This window comes from Sturnira hondurensis, unplaced genomic scaffold (assembly GCF_014824575.4).
Source record: "Sturnira hondurensis isolate 20B ecotype Veracruz unplaced genomic scaffold, ASM1482457v3 Scaffold0021765, whole genome shotgun sequence".
In the NCBI taxonomy this organism is placed as follows: domain Eukaryota; kingdom Metazoa; phylum Chordata; class Mammalia; order Chiroptera; family Phyllostomidae; genus Sturnira; species Sturnira hondurensis.
Window position 1 is genome coordinate 546,971 of NW_028094396.1, and position 24,247 is coordinate 571,217.

The 24,247-nt window shown below is 44.8% G+C and overlaps 1 protein-coding gene across 7 annotated transcripts in view; it reads left to right on the forward strand.

Annotated features, from left to right (window-relative positions):
* The window catches only part of KALRN (kalirin RhoGEF kinase), a 706,454-nt gene that overhangs the window by 504,090 nt on the left and 178,117 nt on the right, over positions 1–24,247 (forward strand). For 3 of the 7 annotated variants that reach the window (XM_037033689.1, XM_037033690.1, XM_037033691.1), the window contains exon 34: positions 21,705–23,114. The exons of 3 other annotated variants lie outside the window; for them this stretch is intronic. In XM_037033689.1, coding sequence (XP_036889584.1) covers positions 21,705–21,767 — 63 coding nt within the window. In that variant the 3' untranslated portion in view covers positions 21,768–23,114. Of the gene's footprint in view, positions 1–21,704; positions 23,115–24,247 lie in introns of those variants that run through there. One more of the 7 variants, XM_037033692.1, reaches the window with a different exon arrangement.

Below are 24,247 nucleotides of genomic sequence, written 5' to 3' on the forward strand. Positions count from 1 at the left end.
GGCTGTGGAGCCCTAGGTCACCTTTCTAATCACCCTGCATGTATTATATGTGCTACGGTGGGGAAGGAGGAGTCTGGACAACCCTGGGTTCAAATCCCGGCTCTGGCACTTACTCTCTGTGTCTTGTTGCATGAATTATTGTGCCTTAATTTCTCTACCTGCAAAACAAAGATAATGCCCACCTCACTCAGGCGCTGGGAAGATTAAGTTAAGTACCTTTACTTGGCATCTGTTAGACATTCAGTGAATGTCCATTTCCCACCTTATTACACTAGAAACAAAAGTTTAGATACTATGAATAAATATTTAGCAGAGTGAAGGCCATTGAACGTTCTTGAGTGGAGTCCTGTCCTCTGGGTTCATCCTAGTTAATTGTCAGCAGAATCTTCATTAGCCTAAAGAGATATAGCTTCAGTTTTCCTGTCTATACACGGAATAGCCTTATTCCTCTTTTCATTTGCTAGCCATCAGTATCTGAAACTTTTTGTGCTTAGATATTTGTGCTTACATGGACTCATGGGTTATTTTTTTTATTATTTAATGGGTTAAATGCATTACTGTCAGATATTCATTGTAATCCTCAAATTGTACCACCTTTGGCCAGTTGTAACCTGTGTGCCTTTATATAGGTGAAGACAGTTGCCTTTAATCGTCTCTGTTTAGGTTGGAGGTCCTCAGTGTTGCTAGTTGTCCCTTAATGAATGTACTGTCAGAGCCTTCCATATTCTAGGTGCCTTCTTCTGGATTGACCCCAGTATGTAATGATCTGCATAAAATGGGGCATCCAGGAGGGTATGTAGTACTGCAGCTGTGACCTGACAAATGCGAATTCAGCTCCTCGTTCTAGGGCTGCTCTGCCTAGTCTCCCTGAGGCGGTCCCCATGTCCAGGGAGGATGGACACTGTTGCTCGTAAAATCTCCAACCTGTTTTCGTGGAACACCCTCAGTTGGGCAGGTGACTGAGTAAGCTGTGTGTTGGACTACTTTATATCCACTGGGTTTTTCTTATTGGATTACACGCCAATATTCCAGCATGTTTTGAATATAGAGTATTTGTCCAGTATATCAACTATATCTCTGAGCATTTTTGGATAAATGTACCTTATGTGGCTTTATCCAAATTCTTGCTAAAAAGACAAGATTGAGGACAGAAGACCAGTGCCCTAACATCCCTCATTTTAGCACTTGGAACCCTCTGTGTCAGACTCTTCTTTCTAGAAAAGGAAACTCCCCCACTTTGCTTTGTAGCAGGAAATCTGGGGTTGCTTACTTAAGTTATAAATCTTCCCTTGATGAGGAATTAATTAATATTCTTAATTTTGCATCAAATGCTGACTAAGCCAACATGGGTACCTCCGTAAATGACATTAATAACTTCCCCCCAGTTTTCTTTTATTCAATCCTCAAATAGTCTGCATAATTAGGTTCTCCCTTACTCCTGCCCCATGCGAGTGTTATCTCCCTGAAGGCAAATGGCTGTGACGTTGTTCTATATTGGTCTGAGCTCCTTCCTATTTTGGTCACTAATATGCTCATGTTACTCTGGCTATCTCACTGTGAAGAGTCTTTTGTCTATAGGTTTATTATTAATTGATGGGGCTTTGCAACCACACTTCAAAGAAATCCAAAATTATAGAATTCTAGTCAAGCGAGGCTGAGTAATGAGGTGGTCATGAAGAAGTATCTTATTGTTTAACGTGATGGATGTCTGCCAAATAATTTCCAGCTAATGGGACAGAAGTGGCCATCTGCACCATGATGGTCCCTATGCGTTGTATTTACANTATCTCCCTGAAGGCAAATGGCTGTGACGTTGTTCTATATTGGTCTGAGCTCCTTCCTATTTTGGTCACTAATATGCTCATGTTACTCTGGCTATCTCACTGTGAAGAGTCTTTTGTCTATAGGTTTATTATTAATTGATGGGGCTTTGCAACCACACTTCAAAGAAATCCAAAATTATAGAATTCTAGTCAAGCGAGGCTGAGTAATGAGGTGGTAGTGAAGAAGTATCTTATTGTTTAACGTGACGGATGTCTGCCAAATAATTTCCAGCTAATGGGACAGAAGTGGCCATCTGCACCGTGATGGTCCCTATGCGTTGTATTTACATTTAGGCACACTGGGATGCTCCCTAAATGCTTGTTGAACTACCCATTACAAGTGCATCCTAGTAGGGATACTGTCCATCCAAATATCACCATGAATTTCTGGACATGTCCAGACTGGCTGAAGTAGGGCAATTAAAGTGAAAATGAGTTGAAGATGCTATTCCTTGCAAAATTTGTAAGAGAGAGAGCATTGCTGGAGCATGGTTATAATTTGAACGAGGAATTCCAGTGACAAGCTAATGTGATCTAAGATGCAAGATGGACTGATAATGGCAGTGAGCTGAAATGGGAGGGGGAAGTAGCTGAGAACCTGGAGATTTTAAGATCTAACTCAGTAATATTTTTAAAATTCTGGCCTGTCAAATTAAGGTAGTGGGTCATGACCAAAATTTTGTTTTACTGATGGGGAGAGAGGGCTGCGTTTAGAGATGATGAGGGTTCAACTAAGGGGGAGTCGAAGATTCCTACAGTGTTAGTCACTGCAGCAACACGATGCACGTGACTAGGGGTGAAGCAGCCTGGCTGCTGGGGACTTCTGGGAATAGGCTTCGGTGGAGCCCCACCTGGCTTATCAGAACGTGGTCATTCTGACACCTGCACTCTGGGAGCACGTAGCAGGCCACTGGGTACAAGGGCTCTAGTCAAAGAGGGTCTAGCCCATGCACTGGTGCATTGGTGAGGGCCCTGCCCCTGCATTGGCCTAGTCCGGCTCTCTATTCACACACACTGTGTTGAGGTGCTGCTTACTCCATAGCAGATGCAGTTCTCCATACTGGCAGTATAGCATTGAACTAGACAAAGCCAAGTCATTGTCTAGATTGGCTTTGTTGTAGGGAAGAAATGCAAACAGTCAGAGAAAGGACTGCATCCCTAGTCTTCTGCTAATAGCATCAGAGGTAAAAGGTTACTCAATTTTTCCTCTAAGAAAAAGTGGGATGATGCTGCCATTGGAAGAATTTGAATTTCATGGAAGAAATTATTTTCCCTGTAGAGATTATTGCTGATAGGAGAACAGATGACTCAGGAAAAAGCAATCTCTTCATTTAAATGGGCTTATAAATTGGGGGTGGGGTGGAAGTATAGAGAACAGGGCTGGGGATAGGGTGGGAGTACCTGGTACTTGGGAGAGTGTGGGAAGGGAGGAGCAAAGCATCCTGGGTCCAACTGCCTAGAAACAGAGCCCAAGACTGAGATTACTGTGCATGTAATTTACTGGGGGGAGGGTGCTCTCGGGCAAAGGAGCAGGGAAGCAGGCCCAGTGGAGAGGAGAGAAGGCAGACGTGCATGTGGTTTCAGCTGGAGTCTAGCCCAGGCTGACCCCTCCCGGAGCTTTGGAGCATGCATTGCACCCAGAGTTTGCTCCACCTGGAGACAAGGTGGGGGGCAGGGGGTGGTTGGCCAGCCTTTTGTGTCAGCTGTGAGCTGTTAGTGGCCGCCATGCACAAGAGCGAGGGCATGGGTGCCCTGGGAGGAAAGAGGGTCCAGGTGGGATGCAAGGCATCTACTGCAGCACGGAAAGGCAACTGGTAGGAAGGGGATGGGTGTTGACATCCGGCATGGATTCGACCCCTGACTGCCTACCTTGAGTGCGTCATTCAGTCATTGTGTGCCTCCGTCTTCTCATCTGCACTGTGAGGGCAATGATTTCTGCTTCCCTGGATTTTGAAGGACTAGCCAGGATCCTGTATGGACGATGGTCTGAAGCAGAGGAGGTATGAAGTACGTCACTGTCCAAGTGACTGTAGGGCACCTCCATGCAAGAGAATGCACAGTGGGCTCCCCGGAGTTTTGAGGACCCACAGATCACGGGTTCTGCCACTAAAGAGAAAACCAAACATCTAGAGGTTTAGTCTCATCAGGGTCAGGGCTAGTAAAACTCCCATCAGTTCACACTAGGTAAATCATAGGTAATAATGTCCACCTAACAAATTCTTAAAAACCATCAAGGTGGTTTGCCCGTGGTTGGGTGTCCAAACTGTTATTGTGATGGTGTGGTACCTTTAGCAGGGGTGCCTGCACAGGTGAGCCACTCACTAGAGACCCAGGCCATGACGTGCATTGTGTTAAAAGCTGAAGGAAATGTGGCCGGTCTTTCAGAGACGTTCCTCGGCACTTTATTCCTCAGCCTTTGTCTCAATGGGGCCCGAAGGCCCAGAAAATATTTCTTTATAGATGTTGCCTCCTATCCAGTAACAAAACACTTTCTAACTCTAAATAAATATACAAGAAGAGTATATAACTGTGCTTCCTATCACCGGGACTTGGAGCCGATATATCTGAAATCCAAACTTGGACTTTATAAGCTCGTGTATCTTGAGTCTCAGTCTGCACCCCATGTCTGATGGGATAGCGGGCCAGAATTGCTGTGCAAATCCCATTTTTCTCACTGATTTCTGATTTTGGTAGTCAGTCCAAAGTAGGAAAAATGTCATCTTCACTTTAAAGTTTTAAGCCCAAATTGTGATTTATTTTTTCAGTTTTCTGAACAATCCAAATTCAGAACCAGATTTGAAAATAGCTTTTTTTCCTAGTGTGATCTGTGGTGGCAGTGGGCAAGAAAAAAATGGGACCCCACCCTGGCTGGTTGGAGTGTCATCCCATAGCTGAAAAATTGCCGACTCGATTCCCAATCAGGGCACGTACCTAGGTTGTGGGTTCGATCCCTGGGCTGGACGCGTATGGGAGCAACCAGTCAATGTTTCTCTCCACATCAATGTTTCTCTCTCTCCTCCTCTCAAAAAAAACAAAAAACAAAAAAACGAAAAATGTCCTCAGGTGGGGATAAAAACAAAAAACACCACAAAACCCAGGATCCCTTGTCCTTGGGATGGCCAAAGCTCTCTTTCTGTGGCTGCTCTGTCACCTCCCCCAAATCACAACTTCATTCTCTCCCCAGCGACATTCAGTGCAGTAAAATGTTCTGGCTTTTCAGAACAAAATGATAAAGTGTGAGGAGTTGAGGTCACACGTTTTTCTGTAAAAGAAAAATTGTTCATGTGACTGGCTTCCAGAAGCTGCACCCCACCAAAGGGTATGAAAGGCACTTGACTAAAACACACTACCCTAGGTCCACATGGCGAGATCTCCCATGACAGTATTACTTTACTTAACGTTTTCATTTATACTCCGTAGCTTGACAACCTTCCTTGAGAGACCCACAAAGTTGTCAATCCTCTGAAAACGCAATTACGTTTCACAAAATAAAGTAGCCAGTGAGTAGTTTGCCGCACACAGCAGATGGAGGCGAACTCAGGAGCGCTCTGCTAATGCTCAGAGCACACACTGCCCAGCACAGCATCTCGCCGCTTCTAGTGGAGGCTCTGCCTTGGCATCTGTTGCAGAGAGAGAGGCAAACCGCAAACAGCAATTTGCCAGTAGGTTAGATCTCTGTGAGACAGGCCGAGTAGCCAGAGGCCACATTTGACTCGGGCGAGTTTGGAACTTGGAAACATAGAGGCTTTGGGAAGAAAAGAGCCTGAAAGATCACCTACCAGCTGTCTCCATCCTGTTTAGAAGACGCCAAGGAACTGCTCAGAGTCAAAAAGCCCGTTAATGGCAGACCTCAGGCTCAAACCCAAGTCAATTCCCTGCCTGTCAAACTGGATTAAAAACAGTACTTTGGAGGTAACCCTGATAGTTCAGCTTCTAGATCCTTGTAGCAAGAAGCAAACAGTCCTGTGACCCCCTTCTCCAATGGGCTCTGCACCTTGTCCCAGCCTTGCTAAATCCACAGCGGCCCAAAATAAATAACAAAGTAGTTCTTACAGCTCCATCTCGTGTCGCTAGGGCTGGCATATGGGAAAAAGGAAAGATAATTGCTCAAATATTAATGCCTATCGCAGACTCTTTCATACCGAGTACTCGTGACTCATTCAGTGGCCTTGGTGGGGGCGTGCGTCTGCTCCAGTCTTCGTGTCTTTCAAGGTGAATTCCTGGTTGGGCTCCCAGTGCTTGGCAATGAGCGCTGAGGTGCGGCAAGGCTGCTCCCCGCCTCCGAGCTGCCTGCGAACAGGGAGTCTCCAGAACCCACGCAGCCCTGCAACAACCCAGCACAAACTTTAATTCTATTTTTTAAAATTTTGGTGGAAGGAGAAAACAAATCTCAGGGAGACCCCCCAATGTCAAAGTGGATTAGCTGGTGACAGTCCAAGGCAAACCAGACCCAAGTGAGTAGCTCGCTGTCAGCCGGGTGTTTTCTGCTGGGGAGAAAGAGGCTGAGAAGGGCAGGCGGCCCGGCCGGAGCAGGGAGGGCAGAGCAAGGCTGGGAGGCCGTGGGCAGAAAGAGAAGCCGCAGCTGCCAGCCCAGGGAATGCACTGGAGTGTTCCACACAGACCTCCCGGCGCATCACGTACCCGTTTTTCCTTCTGTGTCAGTCAAAGAGAAAAACTTCTTTTAGAGCAGGACAGAGTGACCGAATCCCTTGTTAAAGCTGTGGTAGGGGGAACAGGCTCTGGGAAACGCTGTTCGTAAAATGCTGTGCTCCTGGATGACTAGAAGTGGCACCAGGGGCGTGGTAACTGGAGGTAAGCCTTTGGGTGGGTACAGAAATTAACTCTTTTAGAAATGTCAGGCAAAACTATTGCTGGAAATGAATGTCTGCCACCAAAGCAGTGAGACTAGAAATGGGAAGGAGGTGGGGACTTTGAAGTGGTGGCTGCGCTGTAGACAGAGCCACCGTCACCTGTCCGTGCTGCGCGTGAGCATGGCATGCACTCTGCGACCGTAACATAGGACTCTTGGGGAAAGCCCGATGGATAGACGAGTGGGTGAATATCATCCTGTTTGCTGATCTTGAGCTTGACTGAGAATGCTTGCTTGGGTTTTACCTGCCAGGCAGCCTAGTGTGTCACTTCCTCACTGCCGCTGGCTGCTGCCCACCTGCCTTCCACTGCCAGGGTCACCAGCAGGTGGATGATGGGGTAGGCAGAGCTAAGAGTCTGTGTCATTGGGATGAGACAATGTGATTGTACTGCCAGGAAGCAGGGCCTTGTCAGGAGAAACGAGCTGAATGTTCTCTGCAGTGGCCACCCACTAGGAGCAACAGTGAGGACGTGACTTTGGCTCAGGGCTTCTCCCCAGGGCCACTAAAGAGCAGATGCCCTCAGGGGTGCCTGATAGCCCTTCCTGTTGGGAAAAAAACTGTTAGAAGAGATGAAGAACCGAGCAAACTGGGCCCATGACAGGCCCACTGCCTAGTCCCCACCGGCTCGAGTCAAGCGTGGCATCCTTCTCCCACTGTGTTCCCCACGGGTCTGGCCCTGGGTGTATTGACGCAGTCAGTGTTCAGCGTCCTCATATGTTAGGGCTTAAAGTTCAGTCTTCCAAGTTCCGAATGTTCATGTACTATCTTTAATGCTGTAACTGATTCTGTTCAGAACTGCTAATTGCTGAGAGAGAGTTCAGGAGAGCTCTTCCCCTAATCCACGTGGCCCCGATGAGGCTGGCTGTGGAGAGCTTAGTGGAGGCTCCTGTGCACGTTGCGTCTGCCCCGTTCCACTGGCAGGGCCTTACACTTCTCTCTGAGCTTCGTGACACACTAAAGAGTATTTCATCTAACTAATAATGCATAAAGAGGCTCTGCATTTCACTCTGTCCATCTCCTGTCTCCTGCTAGTTGCTGCTTTTCAGCTGCAGGAGTGGTGTTGAAAGATGAGGACATATTCACATAATACAAATATTATTAAATCGTTTCTACCTCCTAAAACAGGAGTGTCAGAGGAAAAGTATTCATAAACTTGTTCTTATTTTTTTAAAAAGGATGTGAGGGGCTGAGGAGCGGGGAATAGTTTTATGAAAAGGAGGTGCTCCAAACTGTGGAATCTGAAATCTGTAATGCAGATTCTATCTTACCTCCCAACCCACTTCACAACCTCCCAAAACAAGGATGGTCGCAATTTTTCTGACTCTTTACACACAGGCCCTTTAGAACCTTTACTGCATTCATGAAAATTTTCTCAAAAATTTCTAAATGAAAAATATTTTCAAGGGTATGTTCTCTAACATTTATATATATGTTATTTTGAGGGCAAACCTGTAAACACTACCATTAGCCCATGACCAGGCAGAACAATCTGTGAACAGAGAAGAATGAAATTAGTTAGAGGCACCATAGAAAATTACCTCAAATATATTGGTATGCTGAATTCATTCTTAAACAATTTTACTGAGTGTCCACTGATGATACCGTGGAGATTTGGGACATGTCAGCATGATCCCTGTCCTCGTGCCATTGTCCCACGGTGTCTCAAGCACGATACCAAATTGAGGAGCTGGATACACACTCCATGCACTGACCAGAGGAGACAGTTGTCCTTAGTACTTCCTTTGTGCCAGTTGTCGTGCTGGGCATCTGAGAAATTACAAAGATGCATGTGTCGGGTGACGTGCATCCTTACCACACAAAATGCTGCATTTTACAAGTATAACAGAAGTGTACCCACTCTGAACAACAAATTTAGGCTGGGAACCAGGGAAGACTGTTACAACACAAGTGAAATTTGAACTTGGCCTCGAAGTTCATCTTCCTTTCTGTTTCTCCTCCTTTGTATCAGTGTTGATCTCAAAGTAAGTGTTGTAATCACAGACAGTATGTAAAAACAGTGCTACTGATACATCTGTATCAAAGAAGTGTTTTGTTTGGGTGTAGAATTGCACATTGTTTTTTAAATAGACTTTTAGCTTTAGTGCAAACTATTCAAAAGTTCCCTTAGAATCTTTACCAAAATCATCTTCTACTTCCTCACAATCATCTAATGCTTAAACGAGTAGCGGCTTACAGTAAGTACTGTTTTACACGTTTTCCCTGTCACAAACCTGGGCAATGTCATTACGGGACAGGTAGTGCTGCTTCCCTCCTTTGATGGCCAGACAGGGCTCCATCGCTTGTGGTGCCTTAACTGTTTCACTGATCCTCTATGGGTGGGTGTATGGGAGGTTTCCCTTCCTCTACCATCACAAACAAGGCTGTAATCCTTATACCGATATAGCTTCTCCACGTGTGAGTTGTGAGTATATTAAATAGGCTAACATCCTCAGAGCAGAGTTACTGCACCGAAGGGAATGTGCGAGTTAAGTTTTAGAAGACGTTGTCAAGTCAGCCCCTCACGCGTCGGAGCGACTCGCGCTCCTTCCGGCCGTGTGCGAGTGCCTGGTCCCCCGCAGCCTTGCGGCCTCCTTAGTATGTTTTACCTTTTCCAGTCCAATACGACGTTCTTTAAAAGTAATACTTATTCGTTATTGCACTTGTGTGTTTCATCTAACTAATAATATTGCAACTATATTGTTTCCTATTTTTATCAAAATGTACAGTATTTAGTCTGTACTATTACCCACTAACAGTTATGAACTTGTCTGGTTAACTAACTGTTATTTATACTTTTATTCCTATGAATAAAAGACATTCCCGATTATAAACATCTGGTCTACATTAAAGTTAAAATTTTCATGTAAAGTACATCTGTTTAGAATGCATGAAAACTACTCAACCAGTGAATGACTAATGGTGAAGCGAGCACACATGCAATGACGTGTCGGCATGAAAGCAGGACCTTTCCAGAGCCGCTCCTGTGCCCCTCCCCGGTCACACCGGCCCCTCTCCACTGCAGGCAGCTGTTCTCCTGACATTCGTAATAATAATGGCCTTGCTTTTTTAAAAAATAATTTTACCTCTTATATGTGGGTTCCTGAAACAATGTGGCTTCAGTGTAGCTGTTGTTACATTTTAGACGAGTAGAATCGTACCGATGTTTTTGTGTGTCTTGTTTCTGTCGCTCAGCACTTGCTTTTGTGGAACCCACCCTTGTCGATGTGCAGAGCTGTTCATTCACTTTCATTGTTGTGTTGCTACATTGCGCTATGTCCAAATAACACAGTTCATCTGCCCATTCTGTACATGGGGTGTTTGGGGCTACTGGGAGCTGCTGTGAACATTCTTGTATTGGACTGGCCAAAAAGTTAGTTTGGTTTTTTCCATATGATGGCTCTAATAGTACTTAGGTGTCTTAATATCATTCTAAACAATTTTGTTAAATTGTACTATGACAGCTGTCATAACACTGTGCATTTAAAAAAACTTACCAGGGCCCTGGCTGGTGTAGCTCAGTGGGTTGAGCGCAGGCCTGCAAACCAGAGGATTACGGTTCGATTCCCAGTCAGGGCACATGCCTGGGTTGCAGGCCAGTTTCCAGCAGGGGACACACAAAAGGCAACCATACATTGATACTTCTCTCCTTCTCTCCTTCCCCTCTAAAGATAAATAGATAAAATCTTTAATAAATCTTACCAGAATTGGTGAGTTTTTGTATACCCATATTAATATTGAAGATGGAAGGAAATATGCAACATTTTCAGCATATTTTGCTTATCATTTCACGAAAGGTGAAAACACAACTGAAGCACACACAAAAAAGATTTGTGCAGTATATGGAGAAGGTGCTGTGACTGATTGAACGTGTCAAAAGTGGTTGGTGAAGTTTCATGCTGGAGATTTCTCGACTGGATGGTGCCCCGTGATCAGGCAGACCAGTTTAAGTCAATAGCAATCAAATTGAGAGATTAATTGAGAACAATCAACGTTATACCATGTGGGAGATAGCCAACATACTCAAAATATCCAAATCAATACAGTTATTGATGAAAATGAAAAATGTGTCTTTTATGGAAAAAACTAAATGGACTTTTTGGCCAACCCAGTATATATAAACCTTTGTGCACACGTACTTGTATTTTCCTTGGGGGTAAAGACAGGAGTGTAATTGCTAGGTGATAGGGTATGTCTTATATACAAGGTTTGTCCAGAAAGTATCCAGCCATGTACTGTGAAAAGGAGAGGCATTTCTTGAAGAAGATACAAGAAACATTGTACATAGGACAATGTCATGTCAGTCCCCTTCAAAGTAGGCACCTGAGGACCTCATACAGTTCGCCCAGTCACCATCAGCTGCTCTGTTGTATTCTCCTGAATCTCATCGATGGTCTAAAATCTCTTCCCCTTTAAACGTGATTTTAATTTTGGGAAGAGCCAGAAGTCACAGGGTGCCAAATCTGGGCTGTAGTGGAGCTGAGTCACCTGGGTGAATGAGCGTTTCTCCAAAAAACTTTGCACCAGACATGACGCCTGAGTGTATTATCCTGATGAAGCTGCCAGTCACCAGTTGCCCACAGCTGCCACCTTCTGATTTATCCGAAGAGTTTCCGCAGAGGGATATTCAAGCTTAACGCAAAATTAGATACAAATCCATTGCTCTACTCGCTCAGTCATTTTGAATGTGATGACCGCACAGTACACATGCTCACTCAACAGCATCTACTACCCCATTGACTAATACAGTGAAGCTGACATTGTTCACACCTCTGCATTCCAGTCCACTCCCTTTGGCTGCCAGGTTACATTGATGTCACTCAAACTGTTCTCGTTATGTTAATATAGTTGGACTTTTTCTGGACAGACCTCGTATATCTTCAACTTTACTAGATGATGTAAACTATTTTTTTAATGCTGATACCAAATTTATACCCTTACCAATGTATGTGACATTTTCTGTTGCTCTATATCCTTGCTTCTACTTGAAGTTGTCAGGTATCAAAATTTTGCAGATCTAGTGGGTATGTGGTAATTATGGCTTTAATTTCCAATTTTCTGATTACTAATGAGGTTGGAACCTTATTGGTCCTTAGGATTTTCTCTTTTCTGACGTCCTTGTTCAAGCCTTTTGTCCCTGTATGTAGTGAGTTGTCTCTTTTTTCTTCTGTGTTTTTAGGAGTTCTTCATATAGTTTACATATTAATCGTTTGTCAGTTATATATGTTGTAAATATCTGTCCTCAATCTGTGATTACTCTTTTTACTCTGTTTATTTGGTCTTGATTAACATATAATTTGCCATATGAAAGGCAATACATTTTTAAGTTAGAAGCTCACATGATGTGACATATGAAACATTTCTTATATTCAGCATCTTAAAAGACAGTTCACCATTTATTGCTCCTCAGAACAGTGCATCAACACAGAGACTTTATATAAGGTGGGCTCCTGTCAGTCCCTAAGTATGCCCGTGTTTCTGTGAGAGGATAAGAACTATAACTTTTGAAATAAGTTTGTCTGTTGTATTTTACTCTGTACATTATGTGACAGGTAATTCAGCTACAGCAATGAAATATGTTGGGGAAAAAGATGTTAAATACATCCAATCCAGAACTCAGCTGTTGACCAACAGATGCAACACCTGGGAAGACAGTGATTGACCCCGAAAGACTGACCCTGCGCCCTTTGGCATTTGTTGAGTGTCCGTCTAATCCCCTCTCCTCCCAGCCACTGTCCCGTTACACTTGACCTGTGAAAGGAGCCCCCAGTGGTCCCCAGACAGTCACTCCCACCTCCCTCTAGATCTCCTCTCCACTCTGAAGTCATCGGGGTCTTTTTAACATTCGGCTCTCCACAGCGCTGTGTGGCTTCCAGCCCTTCAATAGCACCCCTGTGCTCGTAGGATGAGTTCCAAGATCCTCAACATGCCTTCTCACGGCTGCACAATCCGGACCCTGGCCCACTTCTCCAGCCCCACCAAAGCCGCTCTTCCTTTGGTTACTGCCTGTGACCTCCCTGGGCCTCCTTGAAGGTGTCAGGTTTCTTCCCACCCCAAGGCCTTTGTAAAGAGATTTTGTTTCCTCTACCCAGAAAATTCTTTGTCCTCCCATGCCAGAGTCCACCCCTTTTGCCCTTTCTTCTTTTGATCTCAGCCTGTCCTGTGATTCTGACAGTCTCCTCCCCAAGTCCTATCTCTTACCACACCCTGCAGCATTATTTCTTGGTATTTATGACCACCAGTGTAAGCATTTGTTGGGTTATATGAGTGTGTCTTCCACTCGACTTCTAAGTCTGTGAATGAAGGCAGAGATAGGTCTGTTTTATGCCCCCACTACATCACTGAATCCAACTAAGTATTGATTTAAAGGAGGCACTCAGTAAATATCTGTTAAACGAATAAATGAGGAACAAATAAACACAGAGCATTATGGGTAAGAGACATCTGGAAATTGAGACTGAGTATAATTAAGGAAAACTGAAGTTCTAGTTTGATTAAGTTTCAGCATTAGACTTTACTGAGTGGGTAGGCTTTGTCCTGGCAGCATCGGTCTGGTCAGTAAAGGCAGAGAGAAAGGAAAGCGTGAGACACCTTGGAGCGTGCAGAGCGGGTATGCCTCGGCGAAGTTCAGGGTTTGTGAGGTGAGCTGTGGGAAATAAAGCTGGAATGATTGTTTGAGTCAGATCATGGCAGACCCTGGAGATGATTTAAAGGATTTTAGCCTTTACTGTTAGCACCCAGGAAACACTGATGGTCTGTTTTATTTTAGCGTGGAGGTTACAGAATTACTTTTATCTTCACCTCGATGCATGTCCTTTTATTCTCTCATTCTTTCCCTAGACTCAGAGTCTAAGGTTAACCTACCTACAGCACTCCGAATCCCATCCTTTCTACCCACCTCCAGTATCTCAATTCAATACCTCTTCACTTTGTGCTATTGTCAAACAATCCCTTCCCTCTGCAGTCTGACACATTCGTTACTTCATGCTACCAGAGAGATCTGCACTCTCTCCCTAGTTCTTCTTTCTCTAGATCCTCACCACCTTCAACAACATGTTGCTTTCATCCTGATGTGCACAGCAATATCTTTGAAGTGACTTCACTCCTAGGGGTGTTTCATATTCATTGACTAATTCACTCACCACATTTTTCAAGCACCTGTTTGTCAGGCACTGTTCCGGGGTAGAGATGCACAGTGAAACCAAGCAGGCCAGCACCTGCCCTTATGAACGCTAACTTCTACTGAGGAACTGGAAAACCAACAAGCAAGTACAAGACCAGCCGAGAACATAGTGCAGGCTGTCTCCGCTGGGTACAGCAGTTACGATTGCTCGCCTCTGGGTTTCCAGTTTGACATCCTGCTTTTCCTCAGTCTTGGCATCAGAAAATTATTTCCTTTTTCTCTCAAAAGAGTGACATGGTTTGACTTCCCTTTTGGGGGGACAGAACAACATGGTGATCCCAGATACCCAGGTTTTACCTGTGGATTCATTTTCAGCGTATTCCCAGGTAGCTAGTCTGTTGCCGGACCCCGAGAATGACTCCCTCCGCATTCCTGTCACACCGCCCCAGGCAGGCGGTGAGTACCCTCTGTTTAAATCCTTCCAGCGGCCTTCTAGATGGCCTTCCTGCTTCCTGGGATTTCACCCTTGCGTTTTACTTTTCCACTGACAACAGATTCATCTTCCTAAAACACGCCTTTCAATATCTCACTTGTCTGTTAAAAGCCTTCAATAGCACATTTACTAGGGTAAAGTATAGGCCCATTTCCAGACACATTTACATGGCTTTCCCTCCTACAAATGATTCTTTAGAGGTCCTTATCTCCTATACACACTACAATGCATTTACGTTATATTGAATCATATGAAACTGCCGTTTTTGTGTATGCAAATGGTTGAGTGTTGGTAATGTATGTTTCAAATGTACAACTTCATTGTACTCATTTGAATCATTGGTTGCCTGCATGTCTTTCTCCCGTGTTATCCTGTGAGTTCCTTGATGATCATGTCTTGGTCTTAATGATGCTCATGCCTTTACTGTCTATGTCAGCTGCTGGCACATAGTAACTATTGGGAACTGGACGTTCCCCCCCATGCCATGATTTGCTCAGGCTGCTTCATCTCCTGAAATGCCCCCTGACTTTGCCTAATCACATCTGGCCCACCCTCCACTGCCAGCCTGACTCAAGCCTCCTTCACTTAAATGCACATGATTTCTCCACATTAACCTCCTACCACCACCTCCGAACTACCAGTATTGCCCACCCTCAAAATCAAATACATTTCACCCATGAACAACATGCAGGTTGGGGCAATGACCCTTTACACAATGGAAAACCTGTGTATAATTTTTGACTCCCCCAAATTTAACTGCTAATGGTCTACTGTTGACTGGAAGCTTTGCTAATAATGTAAACAGTCAATTAACACATGTGTTGTATGTTGTGTGTATTTTATAGTGTGTTCTTACACAAAAGTCCTCCAGAGAAAAGAAAATAATAAGAAAGAGAAAATGCATTTGCAGTACTATACATATGTGTTTTTAAATGTTTGTGTATAAGTAGACATATACAGTTCAAACCAGTGTTGTTCAAGGGTCAACTGTATTATTTTATTAATTTCCAGGGCATACATTATATATTTTACTTTGTATTTGCCACGTTGCTTAGCATAGAATTACACTCTTAACAATGAGCTGGAAGATTTCTGTCTCTAGCCCTCATCCTTCACCCTGGGATGAAGACCCCATTTCCAGCTGTCTGTGGCTTTACCTGCACTCTGCTCAGTGGGACTGAGACTAAACTCCTCGTCTGCTGTCTCCCAGGTCTGCTCCTTTCCTAACACCTGCACCCACTAACCCCTCTTGGTTTTCCTACCTTCTCCATCCTTCTCCTGAAATAATATCACAGTGGATCTCACAGTGATTACACATTGTTTGGCCTGACTTTAGGTTTTCATATACTACATAAAGTCTATTCCTGGGAGTTTCAAGAGGCGAAGCATGTCTCTCAAATCACAGTAACATGCCTAAGACCTAGAGCCTCCTGATACACAGGCCTCTTCCCCTGTAGCTGCCCCTCCTCTGGGTCAGCTACAAACCTGTCTGCAAACCTGTCCTCTAACATAAGTTTCCTGGTAGGTATGCATGATTATCTTTACTAAAATACAGAGATGTTTCAAATTATAATTGCTTTTGTCTGCGAATCTATACTGCATCTCTGTGTCCCCCAATTTTTTTCTCTGTCCTGATAGCTACATTTCAGATCTCACAAAGAGTGTTGTTGGAACATGTCTTCATGATTAGAATTATTTCTTGAGTCCCTTCCCTCTGCACTTTGTGAGACAGCATCTCCTTCCAGTTTGCTATTGTCCATGGGTCAGTTTTTGCCTCAGCAGCTGAATCCCAAGATCCATGAGGACAAGGCCCTGTGCGATACCGTGCACCGAGATAGAGTTAGGGCTTCCCAGAAAGTGCTCAGAAAATACTTGTTTGAATGGAATGTGTTACATGTGTAACTTCTGTGTGTGTCTGTGTATGAATGTGTGTGTGTCTCTGGACGTGTGTACCATAAATGCTCTAGGAAGTATTCATCTTGGATGTCCTCCCTGGCCTCCATACCCATAACATGATAAAACAGTAAGTCATGTGCCCAAAGTCCGGGCTGGGACTGTCACAGGTGAAGGGCCTCCCTGAGCTGCAGCCTGCAGTTACTTTTCTGTGCCACCTGCTAGGGGTCTTCCTTTTCCCCGTCAATGTGAATAACTGCGTTTCCTGTTAAACATAAATTGAAATGTGTATGTATATATGTGTGTGTATTTGTGCTTATGTATGTATGTTCAGGGTGGTGCAAAAGGAGGTTTGCAGTTGTTCATATTGGAAAACAATACAATTAACAAATAATAGTACAAATAATAACAAAGAAGAAGAAGAAGAAGAAACTCTGTGTTTTGTGTACTCACAACTGTAAACCCACTTTTGCCCACCCTGTGTGCACATACATGTATATACATATGTGAATGCATGTATGTATATAGGAAGGAAATACATGAAAATATAAATAGTAGTTATTTCTGCATGGTGGCTTTTTCCAAATTCTCTCTGATAATAAAACTACTTTTATTAACAAAAAAACCCCAATAGATATTATTTTTAAATGATAGGAAGGGGCACGATTATTAGGTAGTTGCTGAGATCCGCCCTATGTGTGAAACAAGGACAAGGGGACACACGGGTGCCTCAAAGGGCTCAGGCTGACCAACTGTCAGTATCTCAAGATGAGACAAAGGGACCAGAGGGTAAATTGGGGCCAAAGTGCAGGCCGGGCCAAGGTTGTGAGCAGAGGAACCGGTAACTTTGTTTGTGAAGGTCAGGGGCCTAGGTCAGTGGAAGGCATGAGAAGGAACATTTGGTTGGAGGGTTGAGGGTGATAAGGAGATGAGGAAAAGCTTGAGCAATACTTTCAAGTTCATGAAGAGATTTCACGAGGACATTTGCAGTGGGAGAGAGAGCAAGCAGACCTGTTTCGAGTTTGGTTTTAATGCCCTGGGGTCCCAGAGGGAGGGCTTTCCAGCGTGAGTCAGTGTCACACACTGGACCCAGGTTAGGAGGACACATGGAGCTTTCATTAGGGACATGGGTGAGCCCTGCATGGGCAGCGGGTCTGCAAATAGGAGGGGCATCATTAGGTCAAGACCCATGTCTCCCCCTCCTCCCACATCCCCCTCATCTCCCAGTCTAAGGGCAGAAGGAATGTTCTCTGGTAATAATTCTTGATAAAGAGGCCGTTTCTAACCTTTTCGAACTTGAAAGAAAGCAATTATGTATGAAACAAGTATCTTCAAAGACATTTCTCCCACTCTGCCTGGTTTCATTTTTGTCTTAGCGGGTCCCTGAGCAGAGGCAGAAATGGAAAGAAGAAAAAACGGGAGATTGACTCTTCCTCTTTCTTGCTGTGGCTGATTTTCCCCGGGAAGGGGTGGGGCGTGCTGGAGGCGGGAGCACCTCGTGTCACGGCGGAGGGAGCCCAGCAGAGCGTAGCTCTGCTGCTCCTGGAGGCCTCCCTCCTCCACAGACTTCAGCATGAGGAGCCTGGGGTCAGCAGCAGCAGCAAGCGACCACATCCAGAAACCAAAAGATAGTCCTTCGGGCAGAATAGGAAGCATGAAAGAACAAATTAGATCACAAGATCCATCCTTGAAAAACAGCTGAACTGAAAATACATTTCATGGGGTTTTTTAAATATCTTTTACATATGCACAATTCAGTATTTTTACGGTTCTGCACCTCAGCTTTAGTTCTGATGGCTACATCCTGAAAATTTCCAGTCCAAGTTCTAGTTTGAAATCGAGGTGGAGGAACACAAACAGCACACAGGTCCCGCCTGTGTGGACTCCGCCCTGCCACCCATCTAATGGCAGAGACACAGTCTTTTCCATAAGAAGCCCCTGCTGTCACTGGGCAGGCCAAGTAAAGGGCAGAGGCTGCCTGCAAGGAAATTACTGGTGGCATAAAGCATTAGCGCTAACAACTGCCTTCTGCCTTTCTTCCTAACTCCTAATATGAGCCTGGCATTTCATGTATAATCTCTCATTTGATCCTCTCAACAGTTCATCAAGGTAAGTATTATTATCCTCATTTTGCAGAAAATGTCACTTGGAGAGGTTAAATAACTTGCCCAGGGTCACACAACCAGAAAGTGGCAGAGCTGAGACTTGAGCCCAGCTCTTTCCTTGGTGCCTACTATGCACACCGCCTTCTGCTGACTAAGTCCACTTAAGAAAACAATTGGACGATTCAGGCAAAAACACACTAAGTAACATTGAGGCCCCAAAGGTGTAAGTCCCGCTGCTTCCCCCTTCCTGGTCCACTGGATGAAACACACCTGAATTAAAATTCCGAAAACATTCCATGTTCCATGTGTTGCGTGTGTCAGTCGCTCGCTGCCTTCTGTGCCTAGCAGAGCAAGGCGTGTGTCAGGAGTTTAGAGGACGCCGTTCATTGTGTCTTAGCCGTTGGAGTAGTAATCCAGGCCTACCCTTGCATCACTGATTTGCTGATCCATCAGACAGAAATATGTGGAACATATAGTCAATTGAAGGTGCATTTAAAAACATAGTGCGAAATTGCCCCAAACTCTTTGTGGAACAAGAAAAAGTATAAATCTATACTATAATAAATATGTTCCCTATTTGTGGTTATTTTTATTTCACTGGGTGTCCAATGATGTCTCTTGTACGCCCAACATTGGCAGGACATCTCTCTGTAGCTCAGGAAACTCATGTTGTGAGTGTCTAGTATGAGAACAGGACCCACGGTGCAGTAATCAGTGTGTAAGGTAGTGGTAGGAAGGGGTCTGTGCCTGCAGAGTGGGACGTGGGGCAAATCTCTGCCCAGACCCCTCTCCCTCCAAACAAATAATATCTGGTTAATAAAAGCCACTCCTGATTCTTGCTCTTTGTGGAAGATGGCAGAGACAAGGGCTCTTGGACAGTGTGTGCTGGCAGATGTGAAAATGAGGCTAAAACACTGCAAAGCCTAGGTTTCCCAGTGATCGAATGATTGGGACCTGGAGAAGGCCTCTGTGTTCCCAAACCAGGGAAATATTTCAAAAACCTAATCCCAAGCCTACCTTGGCCTACAGAATGCCGAAGATACAGGGTTATTAGATATGGATGATATTGGTGGTTGCCAAGCTAAGTGTTATTTTCTAAGTGGTAGAAATCATTAGTGTTTCCAAAGAAATGTAATGACCTTCTTTATTTCACCCTTCCACTTAAACTTTTCCCACTAGCCCTTTCCTAGGCCAAATTTATATATATATATATATATATATATATATATATGCTTCTGAATGTCTGTCATCTGTGCATTGGTGCTAATACCTCTTTCAGGGTGCCACCTGGGCTCTGCACAATAATGGCTTCCTATGTGAAGGTGTCTGTACTTCCTCAGGGTTTGAGAGAACAAGTGTTCAGTTGGCCTGCACGTATTTATTTCTCACATGTCTCATGCACCAAACCATCATCAGACAGATTTGCAGGAACACGGAGACAGTCACAACTCGGGGTTTAAGAGGAGATGCAATTTGAATGCAGACCCAATGAATGCCCATAATGCAGTGACTCAAAGCACTTCTAGCGAGGTCCTCAAGGATGCGATGGGTCCTCAAAATACGTGAGGGCTGCTTTCCAAGACCTTTGGCATCCACAAAGCATACAAACATACAAATACCACTTTGCAGATAGGTTCTCCTTTACAAGAGACAGCATAACTAAGTGAGTAAGCATAGCTTGGAGTCCAACCAGCCTCCATACAGAGCTCAGCCCCTCTGCTTGCCAGTTGTATGATCCTGGGCAGGACCTCTCAGTGCTTCAGTCTGCAAAATGGGGGTAATGGTATTACCCACCCCATAAGGTATGGTGCAACGCATGTGAAACGATGCACACCAAACACTCACAACTCTGCTTGGCACATGCTAAACATTCCGTAAACATTAGCTATCAATAATAAGGTTAATAAAATAATGAATAAATTAGATATTAATAAAAACAGCAATCAAATATTTTTAAAACTGTTCTCCCCTTAGGAATTTTAACAACTGCATAAAAAATGTCAAACTCAGTATTTCTAAAACTATTAAGTTCTGCCACTAAAATAAATTCTACAGCCCTTATAGCACATCTATAAACTACACTGGAAATGATAATGAGTTATGATGCAGGGGACTAGCTAATCCAGACAGCTGATGCCACCCCCTGTCAGACCCCCCATGAATATAACGCAACACAGAATTAGACCCTTGTTCCCCGACAAATGCGAGCTCAGTGGCCACGCTGCCTGCACTATGACTTCCTTCACAAATGCATGCGTACAGCTTCTGGCTTTCTTCAGTGTCTCATCTGTCTTCTGAGTCCTACGTATCCTCTGTCTTGCTCACAGCTCAGGGTAACCACCATTTGAACTTGATGCTGAAGTGTTTTCTCTCCCTTAACGAACAGTTTTTGCCCTGCCGGAGTTCTTACTAAGAGAGTTTCAAACTGTTTTTCTTGTTTCTGTGTGGCAAGTGTGACAGAGCCTTTGACGTCACGAGCTGAGCCGCACTCATATGTGAGATCATACTCTTTCTCTTGAACTTTTCTCTTGGCCAGGAGCCATTCCTCCAATTCTGCTAAAAGTTGACGTTCTTTGAGGGACCACTGTTCTTAAACAAATAACAACTCACCACTTCAGACGGCCCAGTAGTGAGGCTGTGATAGCACTGGATGCTGGCCCATCCTTTGCTCCCTCTCTCACTCCGTGGCCCATTCCCTCCACTGGCCTCGCCGCCTATGCGAACTAGCCTCATGCCTCGGGAAAAGTACATATTACCATATGCCGTGGACCCTGGGAACACTTGAAATAATAAATTTTAGGTCCCTCACTGCTAAAGATCTACTACATACATGGGTAAACTTTTCTATGTTTTCCCCACAATTGAGTGTCAGAGCAAGACTTGGTGGTGGGGCATGGGAACCCTGAAAGGGTTGAAACAGGGAAACTACAAAACAAAAAGGCATAAAATAAACACTAACGATCACTGCCACTAAGACCTCATATTGAATGCATCTGGGTTTATATTATTCCTGGCTCTACTCCCGTTTCTATACCTGGGACGCTGGGAAGTCATGGCAGGTCTGTCCTACCGGGAACTGCTGTGAGGAACAATGTATGGATCTGAGCCCCAGCACAGTTAGCGCAAGTAGCCAGTCAGCGATCCTCATCTGGATCCTGGACCTGGTCGGCTGCTTCTGAGCATTCACACCAAGGAATGCCCTAGAGAGCACTGCCTACTCCATTACCTCTTCTACAAAATGACTGTATATTTGCCACACTTGCATTCTGTGCACTGGGTTGCTAGAAATACAGTAGGTTGCACTGATGATTTCTGTTTTCTATAAAGGGCTACGTGATCTCGTGCAAAGTTTTGCAAAGTCATATGCAAATCACAGAGCCCCGGCCCTTTTCTTAACAGGATGGCAACCTTGCTCCTCGGTGGCACCTGGGACCTGGAGATCCTTTCTCCACTTACGTTTAACGCGCAGCCTGGGACTTGTCCCTGCAGCTCTCCGGGTTAGCCGTGCCGCCATTGAGACCTCCCACCTGGACTCCCATCACCCACCTCTGTTGAGACTGCTCTGGCAGGGCTGGTGTGGGGTGCAGCCTTTGCTCAGAGGGCAACATGTTTCCAGCAAAATCTGCTCACCCAGGCCATGGGCTCACCCCTCAGGGCTCCCTGCTTCTCTGTTGGGTTTAACTCGAGGTTGCCAGGCTTCTTTTCAAAGTCTGAAGTGGTGGGACAGTAGGGAACTGTGAGAGGCCTCATGACCCAAGGTACTCCCCCCAGCTCCCAATCCGAACACCAGGTACCCCGGGCCCTCCCTGCCCTGGAGGTCTACAGTGTGAGTGGGCAAGTTTGTTAGAGGGAGACATTTGTCTCTGGAGTTTTCTCCTGGGTGAACGTTTCTATTGTCAGTTGCCCTCCATCTGGAAAGTCCCGTTGTTCCGGTCCAGCCTGCCTGCCCCCCATGGTGAGAAAGAGGGAGGAGGAGGAACGGATGGTGTATGGCAGAGAAGAAGAGGGTTAACTCTGGCTGTTCCCAAACATTGGCCACAAACACTTCCCCAATCAAAGTTCTATCTGCTTCAGCCTACCCAGATTTTGTCAACATTTTCTAGTTTCCTTCCAAACCTCGCTCATTCCTGAGGTCTCTGGTTCAAAGCCCACCCTCCTCCCAGCCTTCCCTTGCTTCCAAATTATCCTGTTAGCGGGTGAATGGGAAGTAGGAGAAGAAATCAATGAAACGCTCTGGCAATATGTTGGTCATTGAGACTCGCTGGTGTGTAGGTGGGCATTCATTTTACCATTCTCTCCACTTTTGTATATGTTTGCAATTTTTCATAATAAAAAGTTAAAGAATAAAAAAAGTCCTTCAGCTTCTGAGACACTTCAGAGAGAGCCCCAATCCCTAACACAGAGTTTTCTGAGAACCACACACAAAGGCAAGAGGCAAAGATGATTCTATTACATATATATATATGTATATTCATTTTCTAATTTTGTAAGTCCCACTGCTTTATTTTCAGTAGACTAAACCTTATTTGTAAGAGACCCCAAAGTTGGGCTTACTTCCCCCAGCTGGGTTGTGGGGGAGGGCTGGGTAAAGGGTTCCTTAAACTCCTGAAAGTTTACACTTCTATGTATCTCACAATCTTGTTGTGAGGATGGGACTTGTTCAGTGTTCTGAACTTTGAGGAGGAAACGCGCTTGCAATTCAAAGTGTCATTCTCTGGAATTGCACCTGGCTCAGGAAAGGACTGTCTTTGTACTTGAATTAAATCCAATGGAGAATCTTAACACGGGCATTTGCATGACTGAGAATTGCTGCTGTCTTTTTTCCGTATGTCACTTTCTTGAATGTGTTCTAATAAAATGATTCTAAAGCAGGCTGTTGATATACAGTGATTTATAAATACTTTCCATTGAGTGCCAAGGCCCTTAATTTTCTACCGAGAATCCACCCCATCCCATTTTCTAGAAAGATCTGTCTGGCTGGGGACAGACGCCATCGAGCGTCCATCTGGCATGATGGTGGCATCACTGCGATTGCAATCACTAATAAGAATTATGTCAACCACAGTAATTTTGTCTTCCGGTCGCCTAGCAGCAGAACTTGCTTTCCAGAATAAAGATGGCCATATGTAGTAGATGAGTGTGGTGAAGAACAGGGGGAGTGGAGGAGGCAGGGCGGGAACAGGAGTATAAATCAATCCGCCGGAGAACAAGGGAGGGAGCAGGGTGGATGGAGAGACAAAGGCACCCAAGTTCAAGTTCTGTCTGCTCAGTGACACATCTCAGCAAGTTAAGATGGTAATTAATGGTTAAATTTTATTTACAGAACTGCACCATAGCAAGTTACAAATCTCAAAATCTCATTAAGCAAACTGGAAGCAAAAGGAGAAGATAGGTATTTCCAAGGTAGTTATTTTGAGAAATACTTTTTATCCCAGTCTTTATCCCCCTTCATCCAGACAGGTGAGGGCACTGCTATGGGCTAGTAACAGACTTAGGCCAGTCCTTTGGGGAAGGAGGCTTCCATTCACTGATCACCTTTCTCAGACCAGAGTCTGGGAAAGCACTTGATATATGTTATCTTCTCTAATCTTCACTACCATCCTGAGAGGCAGGCAGCACTGTCTCTGTTTGCCAGATGAAGAGCCTGAAGCTAAGGGAAGTAAATAACTTGTACAGACTCAAAAAGCTAGAAAATAGCAGACTTGTGATTCAGATTTGGCCCCTAACCTCAAACCCATGCTTTCTTAAACCACAGAGCGGATGGCTCACTGCCCAGACTGGGCTCTCCATTGCACACTGCCATGGTCCTCACTTTAGTGAGCTATGCAACCTCTCTGTGCCCAGGGGGTTGGTAAGGCCAGCTCAGGCTCTTCTTTGTGCAGTTGGAGATCCCTTCCAGGCCAGGGTCTTTGCAGCCCACATCACTGTCCCTGGGACTTCAT